The sequence below is a fragment of the Scomber japonicus genome, chromosome 20 (assembly GCF_027409825.1).
Source record: "Scomber japonicus isolate fScoJap1 chromosome 20, fScoJap1.pri, whole genome shotgun sequence".
Classification (NCBI taxonomy): Eukaryota; Metazoa; Chordata; class Actinopteri; order Scombriformes; family Scombridae; genus Scomber; species Scomber japonicus.
Genome location: NC_070597.1, coordinates 15,053,701 through 15,078,984, shown reverse-complemented (window position 1 = coordinate 15,078,984; position 25,284 = coordinate 15,053,701). Strand labels below are relative to the sequence as shown.

Here is a 25,284-nt window from a genome sequence, read left to right as displayed (position 1 = left end):
ACTACTCTATGTCTGAAGTCAGGCATGATACCTGGGAACTTGTGAGAGTAATGTTATGATGATATACATGCTGGTGTCATTTAAAAGAAGATCGGAATCATTTTAAAACATTTTTAAAAATATTTTAATTCAAAGGGAATACTGAACTGTATCTCGTTCCCTACCACCAATATTGATTTTTATGTGCCAAGAAATAAAAGCTGGCTTGGTCTCCACATACTGTATGATGCATATTTGACAAAACACTAAAAGATTCACATTGCAATAAATTCATGAATCCATTGTTAAGCAAAACAAGTTTGTGAACATCATGCAGAGATTTCGCCAACTCAGAAAGCACAGGCGATTATTAACAGTACATTTCAGCCTACCACATTCCAAGATAAAGAGCACAGATTTTGCAGTATACATTTGTGTTGTCTGCTACAGTTTAAAAAAAGCTGTATATACTGCACAGTTTCTCTCTTACATACCCACATACACATAATACTTTTAAAGTTGCACATTTACACATTCACAGAAACATTTATGTCAAGACAAAAAAAAATTTGATTTGGTCCCAAACAACCAGTTAACCAGAGGGCTACCAGCAGTGAGTTATTTATGAGATCCAGGAAGTATTCAGTACCAAATTTGGAACTGAAAAAACATGAGGCATCAGTTTTGTATGTTTTATCCATGTCATTTCAAAGTATATTTTTCACGTTTGTCCAGTTTCTGCTCTTCATAACTGGCATGGCATTATTGTTGAGGAAATCTTTGGGATTTTGGAGTTCACTTGTCTCTCTCACACACACACACACACACACACACACACACACACACTCTGTTACAATAAAAAAAGATAAAAACTGAATATGTTTGCTGCCACAATTATAACAGCAGAAGATGTCTAGTACACAATCTTGCTTTGACACCATCAAACAACCACAAATTACTTGGATTGTTCTCTGAAATTTGATTGGTTTCGCTTTTTTTTTGTCAGTCAAGACATCTTTGCTGAACAGTTGAATCTCATTACAGAGCTGGTTTTTGCATAAAATGTGAAAAAAAATCGATCAATAACTCCCTCAGTTTTAAACCACACCAATTTTTATACAAACATATTCTCGCACAAAAATCGACAGTCTGGAGTAAACATAAAAAAAATTCATTTATAGTATATTACATATTTATAATGTGAGGGTAACTATTTTAACCATATAAGGAAAATATCTCGCCATCAAAAGATTGCACATAATAGTTAAAGGCGAAAATAATCCAATGACACAGTGAAACATTAAAAATGGCATTGTTATTAAAAATAGATTCAACATTTGAACAGAATTTTACATTGTATTTTGATCCTTTACAAAATGAGGACATGATTTTTTTATTTTTTTTTCCTGGAATACAAAAAAGTATGAAAGGCTGAGAACAACAACAACAAAACAAAACAAAAAAAAAACAGGCAGATCTGCACACAAAGAGATGAGTTTTAAAACAGGCCCTTGCTTTTCTTCCGATTCTTCTGTTTCCAGTTTGGCAGGGCTTTGAACTCCACCCGACTCATCTCAAAAAGTTTCTGCAAAACAGTAACGGGAGAGGACAATAAATGTAACACAAGAGGTGACATGACACAACATGTTGTTCTCGGTGTGCAGAGGGCTGTCGTAACAAATCGTGTTTCTGTGTCACTCACAGATGTTTGTGCAACTTTTACTATATATGGAATATTTGGCCCTGTGCATAATATAAGCATGTATGACTGTCTAATCAACTTCAATAAGCACACAACTAATTTCATGTGATTTATTTTTTCCTTTTGGGATTTTATTTATTTATTTTTTAAGATTTATGAACAGCTTTGTGGATATGATTTGTGTGTCATTTTGTTTGCTTTCTTTTGTACACACTGCATGAAACGAATTGCAAATAAGTAATTTTAACTTTCATTTAGTACTAAAATTGGTCTTATGATCCTTTCTTTTCCCTACCTTGAAGTCTTCATCAGAGAGATAATCCTCCAGGCGTAGAGGATCCACTCCCTCAGGCAGCGGTGTCTTGGTGAGCTCCTCGATGGAATACTGCAGTTTACTGAGCTTAGACAGCGCCTCCTTCACTAAGATCACCTTCTTGGAGCCCTCGGCCTGCATGAACATATGACTTACATTAGATAAACAAATGCAAACTGAAATACTGTAGATATATCTCAATTCTTCTAAGCCAGAATTATACAATTCAATAAATTTAAATAAGATTAAAATACGTGCAGATGTGCAATAATAGCTGTAGGAAATAATATACAACACTGGGCTGATGAAAGGCTGAAATGACACTGGACACAATCTGCACAACTCCAACTTAACATAAAATTCTGCATTCCAGGTTTCAATAGACACATGTGAAGTTAATAATTTATATTATTATAATTATTATCATCATCATCATTATATCACTTTATCAGCACAGATCTTGTTCAGTGCGACCATATGGATTCTTTCTAGTGTCAACAACATGAAACGCAGCTTTCTCCTGTCCCACTCTGGCAGCTCTCTCAACCCCAACACAGACTTTTCACAGAAATGTCACAGTAGAAAAAAGTGACATTTTTCCCACCTTTGAAGCCACACTGGCATCCTTCTCCCAGTATGGGAAGATGTTGGTAAAGGTGAGCGGCTCACAGCCTGCTAGGACCAGGTAGGCCTGAGGGGGGCGCCGAGGGTTCTTTTCTATAAATCAGATGACAGGAAAGAAATGCGTTTGAGTTTATTTCCACATTCAGAAACCTTCAGTATTCTCAAAATACTGATGAAATAAAAACAAGATCAATTAATGTTTTTATTAAGAGCACATGAACAAATGTCTTTTGACACCTATTGGCACCTTTAGAGAAATATTAAAAGGACAATGCCTGGACACTTCACAGACTGTTTTAAGTGCTTGGCAGTGAGCTCTGACCTTTGCAGTACTGCATCACAGTCTCCATGGCACATTTCCTCTCGTTGTCCCAGCGCATCTTTGCTGAGCCGGTAGACTGCGTGTCTTCAGGCTGCCAGCCCTGCCACAGGTACACCTCCATACGGTTATCCAGCAGAAACAAGGCTGGTGAAGTAATGACAGTAGAATCAGACGAAATGATAAAGAGCATAGACAAAGAGGTTTTCATCAGTGCTAAGATTCAAATGGGTGAATGTTACGTGTTACTGAATGTTTTTTGAAACTTTTGCATCTTTGTGTGTCCTAGATGAGAAACAGATCATCTGCTGTATTTTCCCATGATGATTAATCCCTAAAATGTACTAATTATTTTGATGAATGCCTCATAAGAGGGCAAAAGCTTCCAAATATGGGATAGCAAGATTTACAGTACAGACTGTGACAATCTGACCTTGCAAATAAATAGTCCAATTCTTGGTAAATAAATTCAGTCATGTATGTCTTCAAGGTTTTTACTAAAATTTGCTCTTTAACCTTATTCTAGAATAACATATTTGAGACAGTTAAACATCCATCTACTCCTGAAAGAAGGAGAATGTTTAACTTCTCAGGCAACATCAGACGAAGACCAAAGAGTCTGGTTCTGTACCTGGCTGCGGTACAGAGTACAGGTTCTCCTGGAGGAAGGGCATCGCCATGACTCCCTCTATCACCCTGGCAGGATACAGCTGCTCCTCCCCTTCAAAGACTCCGGAGCTGGCACTGAGCCGGAACAGCCGCGGAGTGTAGTTGTACTTCCCTGGATCTGGAAACAACACACAAATCAGAAGCAGATATTAATGATCTTTCTCGGTCTTTTTGCTGATCGTGTGTTGTTTAGTAGAGTTAGGGAGTGAAAAGTACTAGAAGTTTCTGAGTGGTTTTAAGCAGCATGTGGATGTCAGGACAGACCTTGCAGCATACAGTCGTAGGCCTTCTTGTCTTGCTGACCCAGAGCCTCCAAGAACTCTGCAGGTTCAGCTCCTTCATCAATCTCCTCAACTTTCACACTGCTGGAGCTGCTCAGACCCAACTCTGAGGGACACCTTGAAGATACAAACATACAGAATATTGTCAGTCCACCACAGTACATATGATCATCTAGTAGACATCCACTTATCCATCTGCACATCTTACCTCTGGCTTAGTTTGTCCACAGCCCTTTTGGCCACTTGCCTGGCGCTGATATGTGCTTTACAGCCATGCCACAAGTAGAGACGACCTGTCTGAGTGTTAAGCAGCACCAGGCTGGCACGAGAGCGCAGGCTGGCACGTTGGCAGTCCACCTCCACCAGCAAGGCCTCCACCTCTGCTTCACCACGTACACAAAACAACTTCCAGCTCTCTGGAGAAGGAACCGAGGCATGGTAAGAAGTGTTAATGTCAGAGTATCACTGGAATAATTCAGTGTGTCTGTTTGGACACGAACAAGAGACTATAAATATACTTTATTACCGTTCTTGACACTGTCCTCTCGACTGCCCTTGTGAATGATTAAACCACCCTGGAAGAGCTGGAGGAAGCAGGGAGGTTCTTTCCCCTGACTCACCAACATCTGGATAGACAAGCAGATAAATAAAGAATATTTAAAAAAAAAAAAAGATAATTTAGTATGCTAATCTGGATCATTTACATTAAAAGCAACAATTTATGGACTATGTTGTATGTGATAAACTGATACTGACCTGTGAGCCCCTGAAGTTGCCCAGCTCCACTGTCATTAGAGCCGAAGTTCCTTTCTCGCTGATACTGGAGTGGCGGCCCTGCCAGAAAAAACAAGCAGTCCTCTCCCTTCCAGGAGCACCGGCACTCAGCTCCCCAGGTTTCTGCCGCTTCCCCACTGACAGAACAGCAAACAATCATAGTGTAGTTAGTGGATGAAAGAAGGTCTTCACACCATGCCAACCACAGTTATCTACACCTTTTCTCACTTTTTTGGTGATACAAATATTTTTCAGCAGCTTTTTAAAAAGATCTTTTGCTGCCAATGTACTGCAATATTTTCATCATATTAAAACCTCCCATTTCACAAGTTCACAGGTTTATTGTTTAGGCATTAAGCTGAGCCAAATGTATGACTCACCAAGTGTGGTGATGGAGTACTTCCAGCGGATAATGTAGGCGTCACCCTCGTGTAATTGGCCCAGGCTCTCTTTCGGCAGTTCCTCCTCACCGTGCTCTTTGATGTGCCAGGCATCTACTGCTACTGTGGTCAACTCTGCCTGCCTTCTGTCCTCTGTCCGCACCAGACCATGACCCCGCTCGACGTCCACCCCCTCCAGAACGGACTTCACAGGCTCCAGCTCGTTATCCAGCAGGGCTTTGGCATCGCATGGCTGCAGTTCCAAGTCAAGTGGGGAGCGTACACTGGAGTGGACTGGGCTCTGAGCAGACAGAGAAAGCAAGATCATTTTCAACTTTTCAGATTTCCTGCTGACGATAAATCATAGAACATGAGCTCGAGCTGTCTTCCTGCAACCGAGCAGAATATAGAAATTTCCACCATTGTCTACCTTGATTTCCTCGACTTGGGCTGCTTCTTCCTTTTTCCTCTCTGCCCAGTCCAGGAACTTCTCTCTGAACAGGGACGTCTCATTGTGCTCTGACAGCCGGCCAAACAGAGACCAGCTTGGACGGCCCTCCCCTTGCCTAGACATCACAGACACACACACGCACACACAGTCATTTAAAAAGTCTCTTCTGTGCAGCTTGTTATGTGACCTGTAATGGCAAGATCAAACCACTAGGGGCTACAATAACACAACCAATAATGTAACAATCTTTGCTGTTAATTTATGCCCACTTTAAAATGAAACAAAACTGCATTTGTCAGGTGCAAAGCAGGCACTCACTAACATTAAATAAAACATACTCTAAGTGCACTTCAGCTTTGAAGGTGGGGGGATTCGCATGTCACACTCACTGAGGCACATCCTTGTTTGTGCAGGAGGCGTCTAAAGGGTTGACTCTGCAGTTCGTGTAGTCATAGCTGCCACTGTAGAGCTGCTTGCCCAGTTTGACGGCTACTTTTCTGTCACCCAAGGGCACGTCTTTCCCATGCCATACATACACTTCACTGCCAAAGTCAAACACTAATACCTTGTGTGGGATGGGGTATTAGCAGAAGGAGGAAGAAGGAGAGAGGATGGGAAAAAGAGGGTGTTACTACAACAATATTCAAAACAATAGAAACAGCATATGTTTGGTCACAACAATATTTCTTTGTTTCTATGCAATTAATGTAACACATCGGTATAGTCACTAATCCAATAGCTTTGTTACCTCTTTAGAGTTGAGCAGAGTGACACTCGGGATGGATGCCCAGGCATCTTCATGAGGCACCAGTTTTTCTCCTTCGAGTCTGTACACTCCATTAGAGTCTACTATCCCACTCTCATAGAGCTCATCCTCCTCTGGCTCTCCTGCCCCTAACACACAGACACAAACAACATAAAGAGCAGGATGAACATATGTGCAGGGTGGCAAAAGGGGGGTTGGGAGAGCCAGAAAGCATCCATAGTGAAAACAAGGGATACCTGCTTATTGATTAGAGTCAATAGAAGCTGAGATGAAACGTTGTGTATTGGTGATACTTTCTGTTAAATGTGTCCATGTACCTCTATACTGGGTCTTTCCTCCCAGGAGAGTCCAGAACTCTTTGGCCCATCTGTTCTCAGTGTTGATGCCTTCCTCCAGCACAGTCACTTGAGGGGCTTTACAGCCCAAGTCCCTCTTGGCCTGAACAAACGCTGCCATCTCTGATGCCTAGCCACACAAAGCGCATGTCATGATCATGTGGAAAGTTTATCATAAAGTACGAGTTCCTGTCTAAACACTCATATACAATCTGGTTCAGAAGCCTTTTATCCTGTGTACCTTCGCTTTCTCAATGACGTTGGCAAACTCGCCGCTCCACATGAAACACTGCTTTGGTGTAATGAGAAGGAAGCAGTCACCGCTGTTTAGAGAGTGGGCTGTAGGCTCCACCAAGCGCACCTGGATGTGCCTCCGACCTACAGACACACAGACACACAGACACAGGGTTAGACACATTGACTAAGAGCAAAGAATTCAACCCATTCTAAGAAAATGCAGCATATGCTTCTTTGCAACCAGATTTCAACAAAACAGTGATATGATTCAAAACACACATTTTAAGCAGTCACTTCAGACTATTTGCTCTTCATTATAAACAGCTGTGGGTGAGAGATGACTATATTTGTTACTACATGTGCATTCAACAAATATTTATAGACAACAAACACAGTACATCCTCTGGAGTTTCTGACCTTTGATGCGAATAAGCATAAGCTTGTGGAAAGGCACTGCACTGTTGTTGGTCACAACATCGGTGGATTTCACACTGCGCAGGCTGACCTTACGGAAGTTCTCTTTGCTGGCGAGGCCTGCCAAGGCTACATCGGCCAGGTTGTGTTTTGAGTGTTTTGCCACTGGATGGAAGGATGAAAGGATGGTCAGTGACAATAATCAACTTATACAGTGTACATTTTGAATGACTAATCATTACTGTTTGTGTTTAGTATAGATGATGAGTATAGAGAGGTCTTCTTTTAAGTGATCTATACTGTACAGCCCATGTATAACCGCTTCCTCTTGTTAAACCAGTAAAAAGGTCACTGAGGTCGGACTAGTCTGTGAAAAGTATTAATACAGAGGAACTTTAGAAAATACAAAGGCAGCAATAAGAAAATGTATGAATATCTGGTAGCTAAAACATGAGTACTTTCAGAGCAGCTTCACTCCGGAGAAGACTTCAACTTTCATGTTTGTGGTGTGTTCACTCAAGTAATTGAGTTACAGGCAGCTGTAGTAATTCAATTTCTTAAATGGTCATGTAAACGCTAAACCCGTTTCTACAATCACAAAGGGAAAAGATGATTTTGGCACTGCTTTTCTTGGCCACATTAACACGTAACTAGGAATCTAGAATTCTGACACATAATATATGTCAATGTATTTAAAACAATTTTAATCAAAATGAGACAAATATTGACACTGACCAGGTAGCCTCTATAAATCACAAAAGGCAGAAGGCAGGATCTGGCATCACTAAAATACACTAAAGTAAGCGGTTTCCAAAACAAGGTTGGGGTAGGGAAAAAAAACTGATGACTAAACGCAGCTTTTATTAAATTAATAGAATGTGTGTAAACAAATTGTCCAACTCTGAATCTGATGGCAATTAAAGTTGTTTTACATTTTGTATTATTTTAGGCATCCCCTACAAACAAGGAACTATAATATCAGGATATTCCATATAAAAACAACAGTACTCCATAAACACTGAAGGCCTGATTAATAAAGTTTTGCGTGTGTAAAAATGTGTGCAAACTTGAGAACTTGACCTCACCCGCAAAAAACTTTGCAAGTTGATCTATTAACGTGGCGCACTGAGGCTTACGTCTTTCAAGTGTGCAAGATAATATGCACTGTCCATTTAGTATGTTTGCCATAATGAATATGCAATATGGGGTGTTTTTTTGATTTTTTCATGGGTTTCAGACACCAGTGGAGAAAAATACAATGTTCAGGAACCATTGAGAGGTTCATGCAACACAATGTGTATAAATAAATAAGATAAAACTTCCGTCTTTCAAAATAAAACAACCCGTGAAGCCTCCCGATTGTATTTCAGCAACAAACACAAATAAAACAGACAAATAAAGACACCATCTAGCTACGTAGCCTACTGACACATGGCATAAGCACAAAAATCAAAGAAAATTACCAAATCAACTAAATTTGAGCAAGTTAACACAATCGGACTGTTTACTGCTATTCATGCTGCTACTACAGTAATTACGCTAGACTAAAGGCACTCGTTTTGATTTTATTGGGCTGCTGTAATTACTGTATTAAAAATGCAACTTCATTTTAAAAGGCAGATTTCTCTCCCAGAGCTTCGCTCTGCTGCCGTAACGTGCCCGGTGTGAGTTGACGCCTGGCAGAGAACGGAGTAAAACCGTGGCACAGCCGTTCCGTGCCGCTGACTGACCTGCTGGAAATCCCGGGCCAAAACTGTAAAGTGTAGTTAGGGTAAGAATCTTAGCAGTGCTACAGTAGGTAAATTTTGAGTAATCCTACTTCTCTCCACTTGGATCCTCTTGGTCTCCACTGTGGCGACGTTAAGCCTCTGTTCGGTGTAGACCTGGCGAATATCATTGCGGGCAGCCAAAGCTCGCAGAGGGTTCCTGGAGCCTTGATTCCTTCTGGCTGGTCGCACAGCACGCTTGTGCTCTGCTACAGATGAGGTGAGCCTGGACAAAAATAAACACAAAACAGAGATATTTATTCATCCAAACAACACAAGAAGTAGAAAATAGAGTGGAGACATTTTTAGAGATTATAACACATTAATGTTGTATTGTAAATATCCAACAAAAACTTTTAGGGAGCGTTTTAGGACATTAATGATGGCAAAAGATCCATAAACTGTACATTTCTGTCAATTAGATGAAATTAAAAAAAAAAAAAATCTCATTCAATATTATTATGAACTAACTTTGGTGTATTGGCCTGGATCTGGCTCAGGTCCTCCTCAGTCAAAACCACACTGGAGTCCTGCAGTATCAAGGGTGAGGCTGATTTGTAGAAGCTGCCAAATGTCTCATCATCATCCAGGGTCATCACTTCTTTCTCCGTCTCTGCTGTCACCTCGATGGTGGATGTTTTGCTTTTGCTCACACCTGACCATGACAGGAAACAGGAAGGATTAAATCAAAAATTTCTTGCGATTGATGTTTTTTTTCTGAAATGTGATTTTGGTGAACAGGACAAGGACATGACAAATTGATTTAGGTCATACTACATATAGACAATGTGTTGGATATTCTATCTTCATTGCTCCTCTCTGTAGTTAGTATACATACACAAATACATACATACATACACAGTAGGCCTTTAATAACTATGAGTAATTACATACAATATTATGTGGAAAACAATAACAAATAGGGGGATTGTACCTTTATTGTGAAGCTTGTCTAGAAAGGACTCAAGCTTGTCGAGTCGTTTGTCTCCTTCCACCTTAACATCAGTTCTACTGGAGATTTCTGTCCGGCAGAAACAAAACAGAAATCATTTTATTACGTTACATATGATTCATGATTCATTTTAAATTTTTGTTAAATTGAAATTTAAATGACTGATTATCATTTCAAATTAGTGGCACAAGTGAACATAAGAAAGTTAAAAAAATTAATTCATATACTTTAAATATTCACAATATCTTAACACTCTTGGAGGTTTATTTCAGGCTACAGATGTATCTTGTTGATCTGTTTATTAATTAAGTGAATGACTTGTACACTGATTATAGGTTATAGGGTAATGTCTGTTACCTTCGTGCGGTTTCACAGGTGTGGCATTAGACTTCTTGAGAAAGGTAAGAGGTGACTCTTCCTTTCCTGTATCTGTCACAAGACCTGGTGGAAAACAACAGGAGAACTGTTTTGGGATCTGAGCTTCAGAGTTCATGTAGTATTCAACATGCAGTATATCCCATGTGTTTTGTGATCACTACAAGCTGATTGCCTGTGTATGGGAGATCTAATGTGAGGCAGTAATTTACCCCTCTTGGCCATGCGTCCAGCTACTGTGAACTGGACAGAGTCGTTGGCGGCTCCTTTGCCTCTGTTCTTCCATTGCTCCTCCTTCTCCTTGAGGATCTTCATTCTATCTGCCAGCGACATCTTGGGCTCCACATCGACATTGGATTTCTGTTGGAATATTCAAAACACAATTCAACTTTAGGGTAGTCATGCTTAAAGTACAGTACCATCCCACGGAGGTGCTAGTATGGCTTTATTCTTGTTAAGGAATGCAGTTCTCACTCTCATGTCCATAATGCTTCACACAGGAACACATGGTTACGGAGACAAAATAAGAAAACATGAAGACAGCAGGGAAGGTTGCATGAAGATAAGAGAGGCTACTGGTGATGGTAAAGGAAGATAGTGAAACAACCACACATAGAAATTAATTTCACAGATAATCCTGAAAGATCCCATGACTATTATTTCTAGAAGATAATAATCTATCACTGCCAAAGTCTGAGCGTGGGTGTATGGCTTTTCCCCAATACCAAATACTTTAAAAGCAGTTTTTATTGTTATTAAAAAAGAGTTCATAAAGCAAAAAATATGAAGAATGTTGAGTCTTGATAGGAAAACATTAAAATCATTGTTTATATAACATGGCCATCCATCAGCAATTATTCAGTAGAGCTTTCTTTATGTGATTTACTCCGACTGCCATTTTTGCACCTGAACTCCACCATTAAAAATGAATTACTGGAGTTTACTGGGCCCCCACTGGTCCCACTGGACTCCAGGAGCTGTGTTACCGTAATTAATGATATTCCCCTCCTAAATATCTGAAGCGTTTTATCGCCCTGACTGAGTTTTTACTGGCTGCGACCCCTAATTCCCTCTCTAATAAGAAGCAATTCATTGCGTGTAATGTACCATGAGTGGTGACTTCACACACGCAGCTTAGTCTTGCAAAAGCAGACCTATCCCTGCACTACGACTGCACTTTCCCAGCTCAGGGGAAACATGAAAAATACATTTCAAGTAGAAAAACAGATGAAGCACATGTTATTGAAAGAAAAAAAAAAGGCACATGGCACTTGTATATATTTATGTGTATATGTTTTAAATTCTTGGGGTGTATTTGGGTCTGTTCTGCATGTGTAGTATTTATTCAAATGAGAGCAACAAGAGGGTGATCAATACCACAGGAGATGAGAGTAAATGACAAACAAATGATTGGCATTCCTCAAACCAAATATCTTGTTACAGTTATGGAGAAATTTTCTTTGTGGATGAATGATGGTCTGTGTTACTGTCATGGCCAATATTCACAGCATCATCTTTACTGTACTCTCTGAAGAACCGACTTAAACATTCACAGATGTCAGCAGCTTTAGCTAAAGTGAACTTCAGCTGGCCTGATGTCAATGTGGCGTTAGAAAAGGACGTTTCCTTGCAGAATCAGCAGTCTATACTCCAATTACGACATTAAATGGATGAGTTGATACAATAACAGGAACAAAACAAATATGACTCAACTGTTTTGTGAAATGCAAACATCTAATGTTTCAACATTGCTAAAATATGAATTGTACATGTGCAATGATATTCTATAATAGACCAGTGACCTGTCCAGGGTGTGCCAAGCTTCTAATTGGTGTAGATTATGGGTAAGTGTGATATCATTAGTCCCCATTTTTATGCTAAACCTGTGCATTGTGTGCAAACTTTGGACAAACCATCTTCAGCTGCTAATAGGCTAATTTGAATCTTTGATTGTTTCCATGTTTACTGCTACCATTCTCTAGATTTTATGACTAACATTAAAAAGGTACCCTGTGGACTTTTTTGTAAACAAAGTTTCTGTTTTCATTCAGTGTTACTCATATGGTCTAACAAACATACACATCTTTCCTTAGAAAACACATGGAAAGTAGTATCACACAGTATGTTTGGTATTCTTACTGAATGATTAATCAGTTAGACATATTATTATTGATTATTTCGATCAACTAAAAGAAAAAACACCACCATATTTTTAACAGCTCAAATAACGTACAAAATGAATGAAACTGAAATGATGTAGCTCTGAACCAAGACTTGACTGGAGAAACAGAAACAAAACCTTAGCTGCAGATACTTTGTGTGAATGGAAGGTCAAAAGTTTAATCTTTCAGTCCTTGTTTCTGACACTGTATTTACTGTTAAACTGTCACTGAGCAAGACACTCAATCTGTGCTCACTAACCAGTTTTGGAAAATGTGCCCTGCTATACAGTCAGCTAAATATATATAATAATGAATGAATGGAAAAACAACAATCTTCTACTCAACACACTGAAAATCACTTCCACACTCTCCTTTTCCTTCTCAAACTACATACACACAGACGGCAAAGACACAAGCAGTAACAGATTTTTTTTTTTTTTTAACTATAATGTCAAACACATTGCATGTGGTGGTCAAATATTAGCCTGACATGAGACAAAAGTTCAAAGACATACATTTAATCATACTGGCATACACTCTGGGACAACACACTGGGTCTGAACATCAAAGTGAACCCTTACTGATTTCATAACACAAGTGTAATACATCTACTGACATACAGAGAGCTTTCTGCACACACTGTTAATATTTTGAAGGTAGTACGTGAGTGTTCTCAGCACAATAAACCGTGCCTTTGTACTGTAAATCCTGTTTATTGCACCCTTTAGCTCTTGATAGTCAAATGCACCCTTCCTAATTGCTTGTACACAACAGCTTCCAAGTAAAATCATAATACTTGTACAGTTGTATACCTGTCATATCACATGGTCCTGAATCACTGTCACACACTTACAGACTAACACAACCCCCTCCAGCTAGCAGCCCATCTCTGGAGTCAATCAGAGAGGGGAAATACCTTGGCCTGACAGGACCCCAGAGAGAGGGGAGGAGAGGAAAAGGGCCTGGAACTCAAACCCCCACAGGAAACCATTTTTCTCAGCCCTGCCTTACTGTACGGTGAGAGCGGCACCCTCAGCCAAACCACTGACACAGATATCTACCAACTGAGGGTCAGTAAACCACATTCATGTAGTGTGTTGACAGCTCTGATTTCTCAGTGGTAATCCTGAGAGAGTATAAAAGATTGTCCAGACTGAGCACAGCTACAGAAATATGGGCAAAAAAAAAAAAAAATTAAACAATTAAGTCCATGCAAACAGACGCATGCATACATACATACATACATACATACATACATACATACATACATACATACAGTACACATGTATGTACACCCACACTCACCTGAAGAGACTGGGAAAGGTTGACAGGCAGGTGTCAAAGTCAAAGAAAGGAGTAGAGTCTGGAAGGTGAAAACAGGGGTAACTGGAAATAAGGCTAAACAAAGGAGGAGGAGAAGTAGGAAGGAAGGAGCAGAAGAAAGTACATTAACAGAGAAGAACAGAGGAAAAAGAGCGTACATGTAGCAGGGCAACGTTAGAAAGCAACAGCTGGGGTGAGCAGGTTGTAGCATTACCACAGAAGAAAACAGGTTTATTTAAAGCATGACACAGAGTTTGGGAGGATGGGAGAGAAAGGAAAGGGGAAATACACTGTATATAAACAGCGTGTGGGGAGAGAGCAAACACCATTAACAGAATTTGGTGCACATACAGTATGAATTATTTCAATTTATGGAGCGTATAAAACAAGCTTCACCATTTACTTGAAATCGAGTTAAAACGTCTAGCCTTATTGGTGGATTTTCTCTCAAAACTTCGACTCCTTTCACTACATTACTTTCCCCCCCAAACGATGCAACCAGTTGTCTTTTTAAATGGCCTATTTAAAGAGCCCATTTAACACACTCATGATGTATTCGAGACTATCGGCTCATCTTTAGCTGATTATCTCAAATAGACTTGCTGGGAATCAACACACCAGGGACAATAATGCCAAACAAACATTAGTCTTAATGGTCTGATGGATCTGTGGGGGAGCTGCACAGTCGGTGTTTTGACTGTTGAAGACGAGTCAGACTGGTCACTGAGTCATCACTGGAAAACGAAACCCAGACATTTAAAAAAACTAAACAAAAACTGTATTACTGTAAGACTTCCTTTAGCCGATATCTTTATGTGTAGATATCTACACTCTTTAAAATGTGTACCTTAATATGATGTGAAAATGATTAACAAAAACAGCTTTTAATCACTAACGGGTGACACGTTGCCAACAGTCAACAGAATTTATGATTAACAATCATTAAAACACAGCAGACTCCATTTAAATAAAATTTACAACATGGCCTCATTTTACAACATAACAGTGGTGAACAGAACGGCTTAGCAGGCGTAACAGGAAACATCTGGAGCTAGTTGGAGATGACCATGGTGAGTACCATGCATGTTTCATTCCCTGGTCTCCCACAGATCAACCAAAGAGCAACAACATCTGCTCTGCCTTGGCAGTGTGAGATAAAATGACATACCTTAACATAAAAACCAATGGCCTTTTCTGAAGAGACAAAGTGAAATGGACCAAGAATAGTCACATACAAGGAAATGCCCCAAAGCTGACACCGCCATGGCATCAAATCCAATCATTTAGCCGAACCATGTATTATGTGCAGCTCTGATGTAAGTTAGTTCTGCAGAGCTCTACAGTACAGTAGTAGCCAGAATGCACAGCTGGTTCTAGACCTATTCACAAGCAATAACCTCACATAGAATTAAAAAGGAAGAAATCCGCAGACTTCCTGGACACTAGTTTGGCCCTCTTTCATGCATGCAAGTGTTGAAGATGCAGTTTCTGTGCCATTAATGGAATTTCACAAAATTTTCGTGGACTTTGTGTTGATTTATTATAATGAGAACGGACCATACAAATATAAAATTACATCACACTTCAGTATTTAGTTGACTGGGGATTTGCTGAAATTTTTGGCTGTCTGTATGTAGTTATAAAGTGGCTTTTTCCAGACTACGAGTGGATTTATTCTACGGTTAGCTCATCTTTGGATGAAGGATGAGCCCAAACCAGAAATCCCCCAAGAGGATTACTGATCTTGACAGACATCAAGCCAAGAGATGACCCGTATAAATAAACATGACATCATTTCAATCGTAGTGATCATTTGACTGTTTTGGAAATGTCCATGTTCCACACATAGGGTTTTTGCACTGCAATAGTACCATTCTTTACTTTCACTGTCCATATAATGGTTATTATATGGTCTAGTGTTATTTTTCCACTTGAATACTCCTCAGGGGTGGTCTTTTTTGTAGAGAAGAAGAGCATGTAGCAACCTGCAGGCACTTCTATCCCCACAAAGTAGGCCATGTAAAAATAAGTCAGTTGCCTAAGCATGTGTCTCCTAAACCCTCCACGCTTACCTGTGTAAAGCTCTGACTATGACCTGGATGTTCATTTGCATTCCATAAGCAAGCTTTTGTATTCTTGATAAAGAATACAAAAGCTTGCTTATGGATGGAGGCTTTTTTCCCAACTTTGAGGAGAGGAGAGTGCAAAATTCAACAAAAGGGAGGTAGGCATTAGCTTGGAAGGTTTGCAGGTGTTTAGTCATAGTATAGGGTTTTATTTTTACAAGGGGAAGGAGGGGGTGGGGGTGGTTTGGGGGGGCGTGCTTCTTTTTCTATTTGGGAGGCTAGCTAAGCCCTGGATCTCTGGCATCATCACTCCAAAATCTGCTGCGCCCCCAAACCCTCCTAACCTCACACCCTCTTGGCCGCAGCTCAGGGAAATAAGCTGATTCAGCAGAGGAAGAAATGTGTCCACAGCCAAATCTTTCTTTCTCTGCACACAAAGCTGAGGGGAAGCCTAAACGTACAGCAACGTGGGCTTATTACCTCTAGTTAACCCAGCTCCAAAATACTGATAATTATCACTTGAAAAGCAACGCACTCCTTTTTGTTAAAGGAAGTCTTGTTGACCTGTTATTAATCCTAACAGTACAATAAAGTATCTACTTGACCCCACAAAACACAGGAAGTGTGTCCAGCAATTACAAAGGCCTCACCTTTTTCCTCCAGGCATTTTCAGAGTCTTGAAGCTGGTTGAAGCGATCAGCCAGCCTTGTCGGGGTCACCCCGAGTATTTTGGATCTTTTCAGTCCATCTTTCTTTTCACTTTCTCCGCTATTGAACGCTGCAAGACTAGAAAGATAAGACATATGTATTATGGAAAGCCTCAATGTAAGTCATAAAAGAGCCAAAGTTTGTTTGAATGATGGATTCTCTTGTATTTAGCTATTATGTAATCAGATTGGTCATAAATTCATGGTAATATTTGTTACAGTAATTGTATTATCATATATCATGTATATTGTACTAAAATAATGGAACACTTTAATGTAATATTTGTTTTTAATTCCTTTTTCTTTGTGTAGACAGACTTATGGTCTTAATTAGTTATAATTAGTTGTTCATTTTTATGCATGCGTTTTGTGAACATCCAATGACCTCTGTTTGAGAGAGGAACCCTGGCTTCCATCCAAACTGCTGTCCAGGTCCTCAACATCCTCAGATACTATGGAGGTCTTCTCCAGGCTCTCATCAGGCGAGAAACTCCGCATCTCCTCAAAACTCCCCCCACTGCTGCTGCCCTCCCTCTGTTGTCTGTCCATGCTGAAGTTCCCTCCGTCTGTGATATCGTCAGTGAATGACTCATCCTCTTTGTCATTTTCCCCGCTGAACTCTTCCTCTAACTCCTCCTGCTCCTCCTGCTCCTCCTGCTCCTCTTCATCCATTTCTTCCTCGCTCTCAGCATGGCTGAGGGTGACGCTGCTTTGTCGGGCTGGCGCGCTCTCAGGCGTTGAGGCCTCGCTGTGGTCTGATTCCACACTGGTGGAGCGGCTTTTCTTTAGGATTCCCTTGATGCTTGGAGGCCCAGAGTCCTGGCGCTGCAGTGAGGCAGGCTGAGAGGGAGAGCAAGAGGTGTAGAGAATTATATTTATCTGGAAAAGATGACTAATTTCAACTCATTTACAGTTTCCACAATAACAGTGAATACATTTCAGCACCACTACTACCAGCTCTGATTTGTGACCTACAGCTGTTATCAAGAAAAGGACGGCTAAGCAGGATGAGTGAGTAAAAGGGACATAAAAGTGCAGATAAGTAAAGTAGAGCTTGAGTAAAGGGAAACAATGGTGATTAGAAGAAGGAATCGAGTTAAAGTCCAAAAGTAGGTGGGTGGAACAAAGAGAAGCAAACAGTGTGTCAGCAAAGACTGAAGGATTTGTTCTTTGTCAATAAATCTGCAAGACTTGTTTGGGACATTACATGTGTTTATTGTGCTTTTCAGAAAGAAAAAAAAAATGATGTTAACAAGAAACATATGCTGCCTCTCGTACTGTTGCTATTGTAAGAAAAAAAAAGCCTATTGTGGTCAAAGATACCATAAACTTTTAACCATTTTGAGGATGAGATCATGCATTTTAAATGAATTAAAATCTCAAAATACATTTTAAAAAACACACCCATATGACCTGTGCATCGTGTGTGTTAAATGTGCTAATGCTTAGATGATACAACAGCAGCTGGAACAACAGCAGACTTACTGGCAGGTCAAAGGTTATGAGGGAGTGCTGATTTAAGAGGAGATGAAGGAAAAATGAGATACTGAGGCCAGCTGGGTGTGAAAGAGCAATGATGAGGTGGTAGGACTAAATGAGAAACACCAGAGTGAATCATGTGTGTCGGCATTGGCATATGGAAAACCGTATGTGTGCATGCTTTCTTTACATCTGGATTACATAATAACATAAGAGTGTTCAGGCTCTTGGTTAAACTGAGAGTTAAGAATGTGATATGACACATGGTATGTTGTGATGACAATCAGTGCTGCAGTTTAAGAACGTGCGTGTCACAGCTCTCATCAGTGACATAAATTACAATCTAAAAAAAAAACTAAACCAAACCAGACCCTTAGGAGAATGGAGCCAAAGTTCAGGTGAGTAAGAGTTTTGGAATTGGCTCACATCTGGTAAAATGTTTCCGAATTGCCAAACAACCATGGTCGAGAATATGATCTTTCCAAACACAATCACAATTTTATATTTGAGCTATTGACTTTTGAAAACCATGTGACATTTTTTTGGAGATACCCTCCGTACTCGCAGTATGAAATCCTTACAATTCGTAAGCTGTCATGCAAAATGGAAATATGCTGTAATACTGACCTTTTTTTCTTCCACTGTGGTATCATATTCAGGCTGCTCCTTCCATGAATACTCATCTGTGGCCTCTTTCTCTTCCATTTCCTTGCTTATACAAGTTTTAGGAAGCCTGAAATATCAGCAAAACAAAGGACAAAGAAAGACAAGAAAGAATTGCATCTGTTAACACCTTTCATCGATAAACAATAAAGTCTTCACATAATGGAGAATAAAGACATGTAACAACATCTGTCTTCTCTTATGGATGTATTCTCATGGGTTAGGGATATAATTAGGTGTTTGTTTTGGTTTATATCTTTTTAGCACCAAAGGTGTTGCCAGAATCAATACACAGTTGTTGATTTGGTGCTTTATAATTAATGTAGGTACCAGACCAGCATAGTAATGAAGACACTATATCGTCGAGAGTAAAGGCCACATTAAAACTTGGCAGGATAAATAATTCCACAAGCTCATAATCTTCCCATTTGATCACTGAGTGTTTCTGAGCTTTGAAAGGAAACAATATTCACTTCACCATCATCTTGGAAACATTTCACATTTGCTTTTAGAATGTCTGTTGTCATCTGAGCAATTTCTTTTGCAATTTTCTCTGAAGTTAAGTTCTTCAAAATAGAAATTTATTTATATGGACATTTTATGGATTATTGGAGTCCATGTGGATAAAAAGGGACAGGGATGAAATAAATTACATCTAACCTGTCACACACACACACACACACACACACACACACAAACACACACAAACACACACAAACACACCAACTCAGTCCAGATTCTTTACTCCAGTGGTCTCAGTGCTAAATACAGTCTGGCTCTCACTGCTGCAGCTATTAACTTCAATCTGGTTTGGATCACCATGGCTACCGCATAGCCCTGAGTGTTTGTGTGCTTCTGCGTGTGCATGTGTGTATGTTTAAAAGACAGTGTTTGGTATTAGAGGCAAGCACTGCAGGTTTATCTGGTTTATCTCTATAGCTCCTCTTTACGTCATCAGACCGCTTTTCAATTGGCCTGTAATTACTGCTGTGCTCCATTCACTCTGCTCAGTTTCAAGGTGGATCGGTTTGGTCTAACCGTTTGTGTACATCATACATCAAGTACAGCAGCCCATAAAAAATCCATTACTCAAACAGCTCCCTCAATGTCCTTCATTGGAGAAGTCTACACTGGAACATTTTACAGTAAGTGCACTTGATTTAGCAGAATGGTCCGACCATGATGGCATAAAAAAAAAGTATGAATCTGCCCACCTGGTAGAGGATTCCTCTTCGTCACTGCTGATTAGCTGGCAGTTTTGTTTGTTGTTGGCACCTTGACTGCTGCTTCCATCCTCTGTTTCCTCCACATCCTACAGGTAGCAAAGAGATGACAGTGGTCTGAGTGTTAGGATCTGGAGGTTTGGAAAAAAGGCTGCGGAAGTCCTTTGTGAACCGTAAAAAAAAAAAAAAAAACTGGGTAAGTGAAGTGAATAAATGGATGAGGCACCGCCCCTCCATTTGAGCAAGGCAGTTAACTCCTCTAATGCTGGGTAGAACTGCTCAGAGGTCAGTGCCATACTATTTAAGTGATTGTGTGAAAAATGAGCAAGTATGAGAAATCTATCCAGCCTGAGGACATACAGTTAAATCTAAAATGGGGAGAGATGAGTAGCGCCAGTGCTGTATTTTCCATATTAAAGCAAAGTCCCCTCAAGGGAGCTATTGGAGTTTTAAAAATGTTTCCCATTGGTTAAATATTGCTTCAATAGGTCCACTATCTATCCGACTCACAACCCATTTTAAGACCTGTGGGGATAGATACAGTTGACATTGTAGGGTTGTTACGTTACAACATCCTTGATCAGGCTGTTTATAATTAAAACTCTGAGTGATACATGCAAATAAACACTGTCAAAATATACATTTGCTGTCCCACTGAAATGGAGAAAGTTTTGTTTTAAGATAAGATATGCAGAAACCGAGAAAATGACCTTTCATTCAGAAGTCTCAATGAAATAGGAGATGTAAGCATCTCACTTAAACTGTCTTTCTATTCTAAATGGTCTATCAGTCAGACTTTGTCCAACCTGCATACAGTGTGGTCCACACAGCTGTATGTCAGTAAATAGTACCGAGGCCCTGGGGTGACCTGGTGAGGGGAAGTGGATTCTCCAGCTGCAAGGAAAGCAACACAAATACAGTGATCTTTTTTTCACAAAACGACATACAGATGCTTAAAGAATTAGGGGCTTCTTCCAAACTAATCGAGGCTGACAGATTGTAAAAAGGAAACTTATTTTCCACCCAACATGAATGCAACGCCTTCTGCAAAACAAGTTTTTATGAACCCAAGAAATTGAGTCAGGAAATTCAAATTATAAATGAGCTGTATCTTCCTTCAGGAGTCTCCATGTTCACATTTTATAGTCTCCATTTGTGTTAGAAAGCAGACATACTGTCGCAGCCTCACTACTTCTGTCTCTCCTGCTGGAGACACTGACTCACTGGCTTTCAACAGTGACTGTGGAGGAGAAAAGAGTGATAAGGAAAAAGAGAAAACAGTGAAGGGGTATTTGTCACTGCTGATGACTTTGAAGTGAACCTTAAAATAACAGATCTGGTTGGAGAAAGAAGGAGAAAGGAGAAGAAAAAAAGAAGAGCGTAAAGTGATTGTAAGATAGCCTCTTCATGGGAGTCCACTTTCCCAGCAGGTTTATGCTGCCATCTGGGTTCACTTGGCCAAGCTTGGCACTGCTCCTGGTCTGTGAAGGCCAAGTTAGAACAGCTATTTACATCTAATATCATGAAACCTAACCACTTCTGAAATCTAAGCAGCCTGGGAAAGCCTGATACTCATTCATTTTTAAGTACATGTCTATATCTCCCATTAGAATTGGGGACAAGGTTTTGTTCCTGAGTGCATCCTCTAGCCCTCCATACTCTTCCTCCCATCAATGCCTTAAGACCTCCATGGACTGCGTGCGTGAAGTCATGACTTTGGCCACAGTGCGCATCCAGGTGCAGGACAGCTCAGCGCTTTATGGAACAGCTTAATTTGTTATTAATGGAGCAATCTTCCAAAAATGGGGGTTAAAGCATACACCAGATGCACTGGAAAAGGTCATGAGTAAATCAGTGAGGAAAATGAAAAGAATTACCAAGGACTGCAGAAAAGTAGACATACCACATGTGACATCATTCATTGGTTTTAAATTAATGTTTTAAAGCTTTGGACTTGATTTACTGCGCACTGTTACATTGGCAGTTTTTGGAGCTATGAAATTTAAATTTGGGTAAAAAAAAAAGGAAGCTTGGAGGTAGGAGCAAGTCTGTGATAAGTGTTTTCTATAGATAGAGAAGACAAACTGGGCCTCACATGTGCTTGAAACATTAAAGACTGTGTAAAGTGAATTCAGACATTTTCTTCTAAACACATTAAATAGGTCATCAATGTATTTCTAAAAAAAGGTGTAAAAAGCATTTTAACCATTTAGATTTGAATTGTGGAGCTAGGCTTCACAAAGTGTGTTTCAAGATTTCTGTGTTCAGGATTTAGTGGGCGGGTCTGAATCACTGCCAATTTAAACTCGCCCCTGCTGCTGTAGAGGTATGAATACATTCAGCGCACACTACTACTATAGTCTACAGCTAGCCAGTTAGCTGAATTAGCCGCCGAGCTAGCCGCCAAGCTAGCAGCCGAGTTAGCCGCCGAGTTAGCAGCCGAGTTAGCAACCGAAAGCTCTCAGACGTAGCGTCCATGTTTCGGGTAGAGGTGGTGACTTTGATTGACAGGTGACACTTGGTAGGGGGCGGGGTTACAGCGGACTCGGTGGGCACTCCCACAGCGTTTGGGATAAAAGAAAGAAGTTGCTTTTTACACAACTTTGAAGCCTAATTTCATATATTTGGCGATTTTTTTAATCATTCAAATTTGGCAGGGTGGTTAACAACACACTTATCTGTGGTATGTCAAACTCAGAACATCTATTTATTCTTACTTTACACAGACTTTAAGGGCCCCATCTTGCGGTCAGCGCACAGTGGATGTGGCGTTTGTGTCTTTGTTAGTTTCCCCCGGTGCAGTTGTCATTTTCTCGCCCTGTGCCCACGTTGTCTAAATAGAAAATGCACTTGCACTAGTCTGTGTGCCTATGGGCGTGTTGGTCTCAAAATGAGGTTAGGTCAGGTGCATTGGTGGCGGGTTGCTGTTTTGAAGCACAGGAAAGCGATTGCGCTACTGACCAAAACAAACCAGGTCTAAAGTCACTGGCGCATATTTCATTGTTATTAAGGAGCGCATCATCAAGAGTCCAATATGCTCCTATATAGGCGGGTATATAGGCGCAGACACTGTGTTTGTTACGCACACGGACACGCAGCAGCACACAAACATTACAAATAAAAAGAACTACAATGTGAATTCGTATTATGATGTACATCAACATATTAAAAATGCATGTCATATTAGTTAGTCATAATATTTATCAGATTTAATTAATTGTAAAAAAAATGGAGAGTGTCGCTGTGGACAGTCCTAACAACCTATGAAAGTCTGTAGCCTCTGAGATGCTGCACAGAGCGCAAGTAACTCCTGTTATATTATTGAAACGCATTGCTGGGTAAAGGCGCCGTTATAATAGCAATCCACCAATGTGACAGCGCTCCTTGATATTAAAAGGGAATGGGAGATGACACTCTGATTGGTTTACCGCGTGTTACGCCCCCCAAAACACGCCTATGATTAATGAGGGGATTTAAGTCCATCCCTTTTAGACCATGCGCCTGGCGCAGTGACCATTTTTCCGCAGTTAAAATAGCAAAAGTAGATTTGGACACGCCCCAAAGGCACTTGTGCCACGCGCTTCACGCCATGTGCTATAGATCGTTAAAATAGGGCCCTAAGTCTTTTAAATCTATTTTCTATAAAAACAGTAAAAGAAACCAAACAATCAAGCTTAAGTCAGTTTTGGGGTACCTAGTTAGACACAAATGAAATGAAATACGATAAATATAGTGTGATACATCCTCAGTCCTACACACCCACACACTCAGCCAAACAATACAAAATCTTTGGATCAAGTGAGTCAGACTGCAAATCGGAAATACCCTACCTTCAACAGAGACATCTTGGAAGTTATGCTCCTCTTGGCTGAGTCAACAGGCTTCTCGTCAGCTGTAAGACACACACAAACACACACACACACACACACACACACACACACGGTTGACCATGAATACAACAGTAAGAAGGCATTTGCTCAAAGAATGCTAGAACTGCTTTCTGGAACTGTAGTAACACACAATCAGGCTGGCTGTCACCTGAGAATGAAGATTTAAGGTGGACGGTGTGTGTTCGACATCCACAGTGTAACACATTGTTGATGGTTTGGAAGATGGCGAGGTCAAATGTGGTCAACCACACACTTTCTTTTTTTATGAATAGAGAATACAACTGCACATAAAGAAAGCGAGTGAGAGAGAGAGCAGACTCTTTCCAGGTCAAGTGGAGCTTTTACTCACTTGTAAAAAATGCAGACAGGAGAACTGAAAGGATGTAATCTTATTGGCTTCACCAATGCATCTAAGGTGTCTTTGGATCAGTAAAGGAAATGAATAGAGCGATATGTCCCCCGCCTCAGGATGAGGAACAGACTAAGATTCAGACATCCAGAGAAAGCATAATTCTCATCTCTCTCCATCAGTGACTCAAGAGTATGAAGGTAAGATAATATTATTTTTAAAGAGAGGAATACATTTACTTGTGTGTGCATACACGCGAAAGAAAAGTAATAATTCCTCATGTAAGCCGTCGAATAAGACCCTGCCCTGGGAATAGAATATCCTAATCTAAACAAAAGAAAACAATTAAATTGAACAATGCAAGTCTAAAGTAACCACACCAAATCTGTTTTTATTACTTGACAATACAACATTTTAAGCCAAAATGGCCCCCCTCCAAAGAAAACCAAGGAACAAAAAAATCCGAATAATGGAAAGTCTCGGACAAACTCAGATTCTGTAATCTGTTGAAGGCTTACACTCTAGTTTTGAGTTATATTTCCTGGCTCTCCTGCTGTCCGGAGCGTAGCATGATTTACTACAGATGATGAAACACTAAGCATTGCAAACTGCTGATTCTCGAGAGTGTACTCTTTTAGTTTTGACTTCTGTCCAGTCTTTTTTACATCATCATCATCCATCCAAATGCAGAAGAGAGATATTAAAAGAAAAACTCAAGTGATGGAAAACTCACCACTTACGTTTATCGAGTGTGTTCATCCATCTCCCAAAACTGCTCAGTTACAGTTGCGGAGAAATCATTGGATGGGCTTTTGATCAGGGATTAACCAATAGTCTACATGAATATGAATATTAGCCAGGAGGATATAAGGATCAGTGTAGAGTCTATTACTTTGTTTTATATGCCTTACAACAGAACTGCCTTTCTCCATGAGTGTCTTACATAGATCAGGTTGAGCTTTACATACTGCACATACAATATGTATGACCTACTGTATGTTATGAAGGGAGCAGCAGACATAATGCTTTGCAATCATTTTGAGTTTATTGAACATGACAGTAAGCGTGTGTAACTAAATGGCTGC

At 40.2% G+C, this 25,284-nt stretch overlaps 1 protein-coding gene across 1 annotated transcript in view; it reads right to left on the bottom strand.

Annotated features, from left to right (window-relative positions):
• Positions 1 to 824: 824 nt before the first annotated feature.
• Positions 825 to 25,284, bottom strand: part of svild (supervillin d) — a 42,619-nt gene continuing 18,159 nt past the window's right edge. The window contains exons 4-29 of the mRNA XM_053341760.1: positions 23,791 to 23,852; positions 19,952 to 20,049; positions 18,702 to 18,807; positions 16,981 to 17,435; positions 16,539 to 16,674; positions 10,550 to 10,697; positions 10,320 to 10,403; positions 9,945 to 10,031; positions 9,482 to 9,665; positions 9,064 to 9,236; positions 7,248 to 7,409; positions 6,835 to 6,971; positions 6,576 to 6,723; positions 6,241 to 6,386; positions 5,882 to 6,057; positions 5,472 to 5,607; positions 5,042 to 5,342; positions 4,644 to 4,798; positions 4,414 to 4,513; positions 4,096 to 4,303; positions 3,871 to 4,004; positions 3,569 to 3,724; positions 2,941 to 3,084; positions 2,599 to 2,711; positions 1,977 to 2,129; positions 825 to 1,564 (exon numbers count right to left, since the gene is read on the bottom strand). Of these exons, the coding sequence (XP_053197735.1) occupies positions 1,478 to 1,564; positions 1,977 to 2,129; positions 2,599 to 2,711; positions 2,941 to 3,084; positions 3,569 to 3,724; positions 3,871 to 4,004; positions 4,096 to 4,303; positions 4,414 to 4,513; positions 4,644 to 4,798; positions 5,042 to 5,342; positions 5,472 to 5,607; positions 5,882 to 6,057; positions 6,241 to 6,386; positions 6,576 to 6,723; positions 6,835 to 6,971; positions 7,248 to 7,409; positions 9,064 to 9,236; positions 9,482 to 9,665; positions 9,945 to 10,031; positions 10,320 to 10,403; positions 10,550 to 10,697; positions 16,539 to 16,674; positions 16,981 to 17,435; positions 18,702 to 18,807; positions 19,952 to 20,049; positions 23,791 to 23,852 (3,989 nt within the window). The 3' untranslated portion in view covers positions 825 to 1,477. The remainder of the gene's footprint in view (positions 1,565 to 1,976; positions 2,130 to 2,598; positions 2,712 to 2,940; positions 3,085 to 3,568; positions 3,725 to 3,870; positions 4,005 to 4,095; positions 4,304 to 4,413; positions 4,514 to 4,643; positions 4,799 to 5,041; positions 5,343 to 5,471; positions 5,608 to 5,881; positions 6,058 to 6,240; positions 6,387 to 6,575; positions 6,724 to 6,834; positions 6,972 to 7,247; positions 7,410 to 9,063; positions 9,237 to 9,481; positions 9,666 to 9,944; positions 10,032 to 10,319; positions 10,404 to 10,549; positions 10,698 to 16,538; positions 16,675 to 16,980; positions 17,436 to 18,701; positions 18,808 to 19,951; positions 20,050 to 23,790; positions 23,853 to 25,284) is intronic.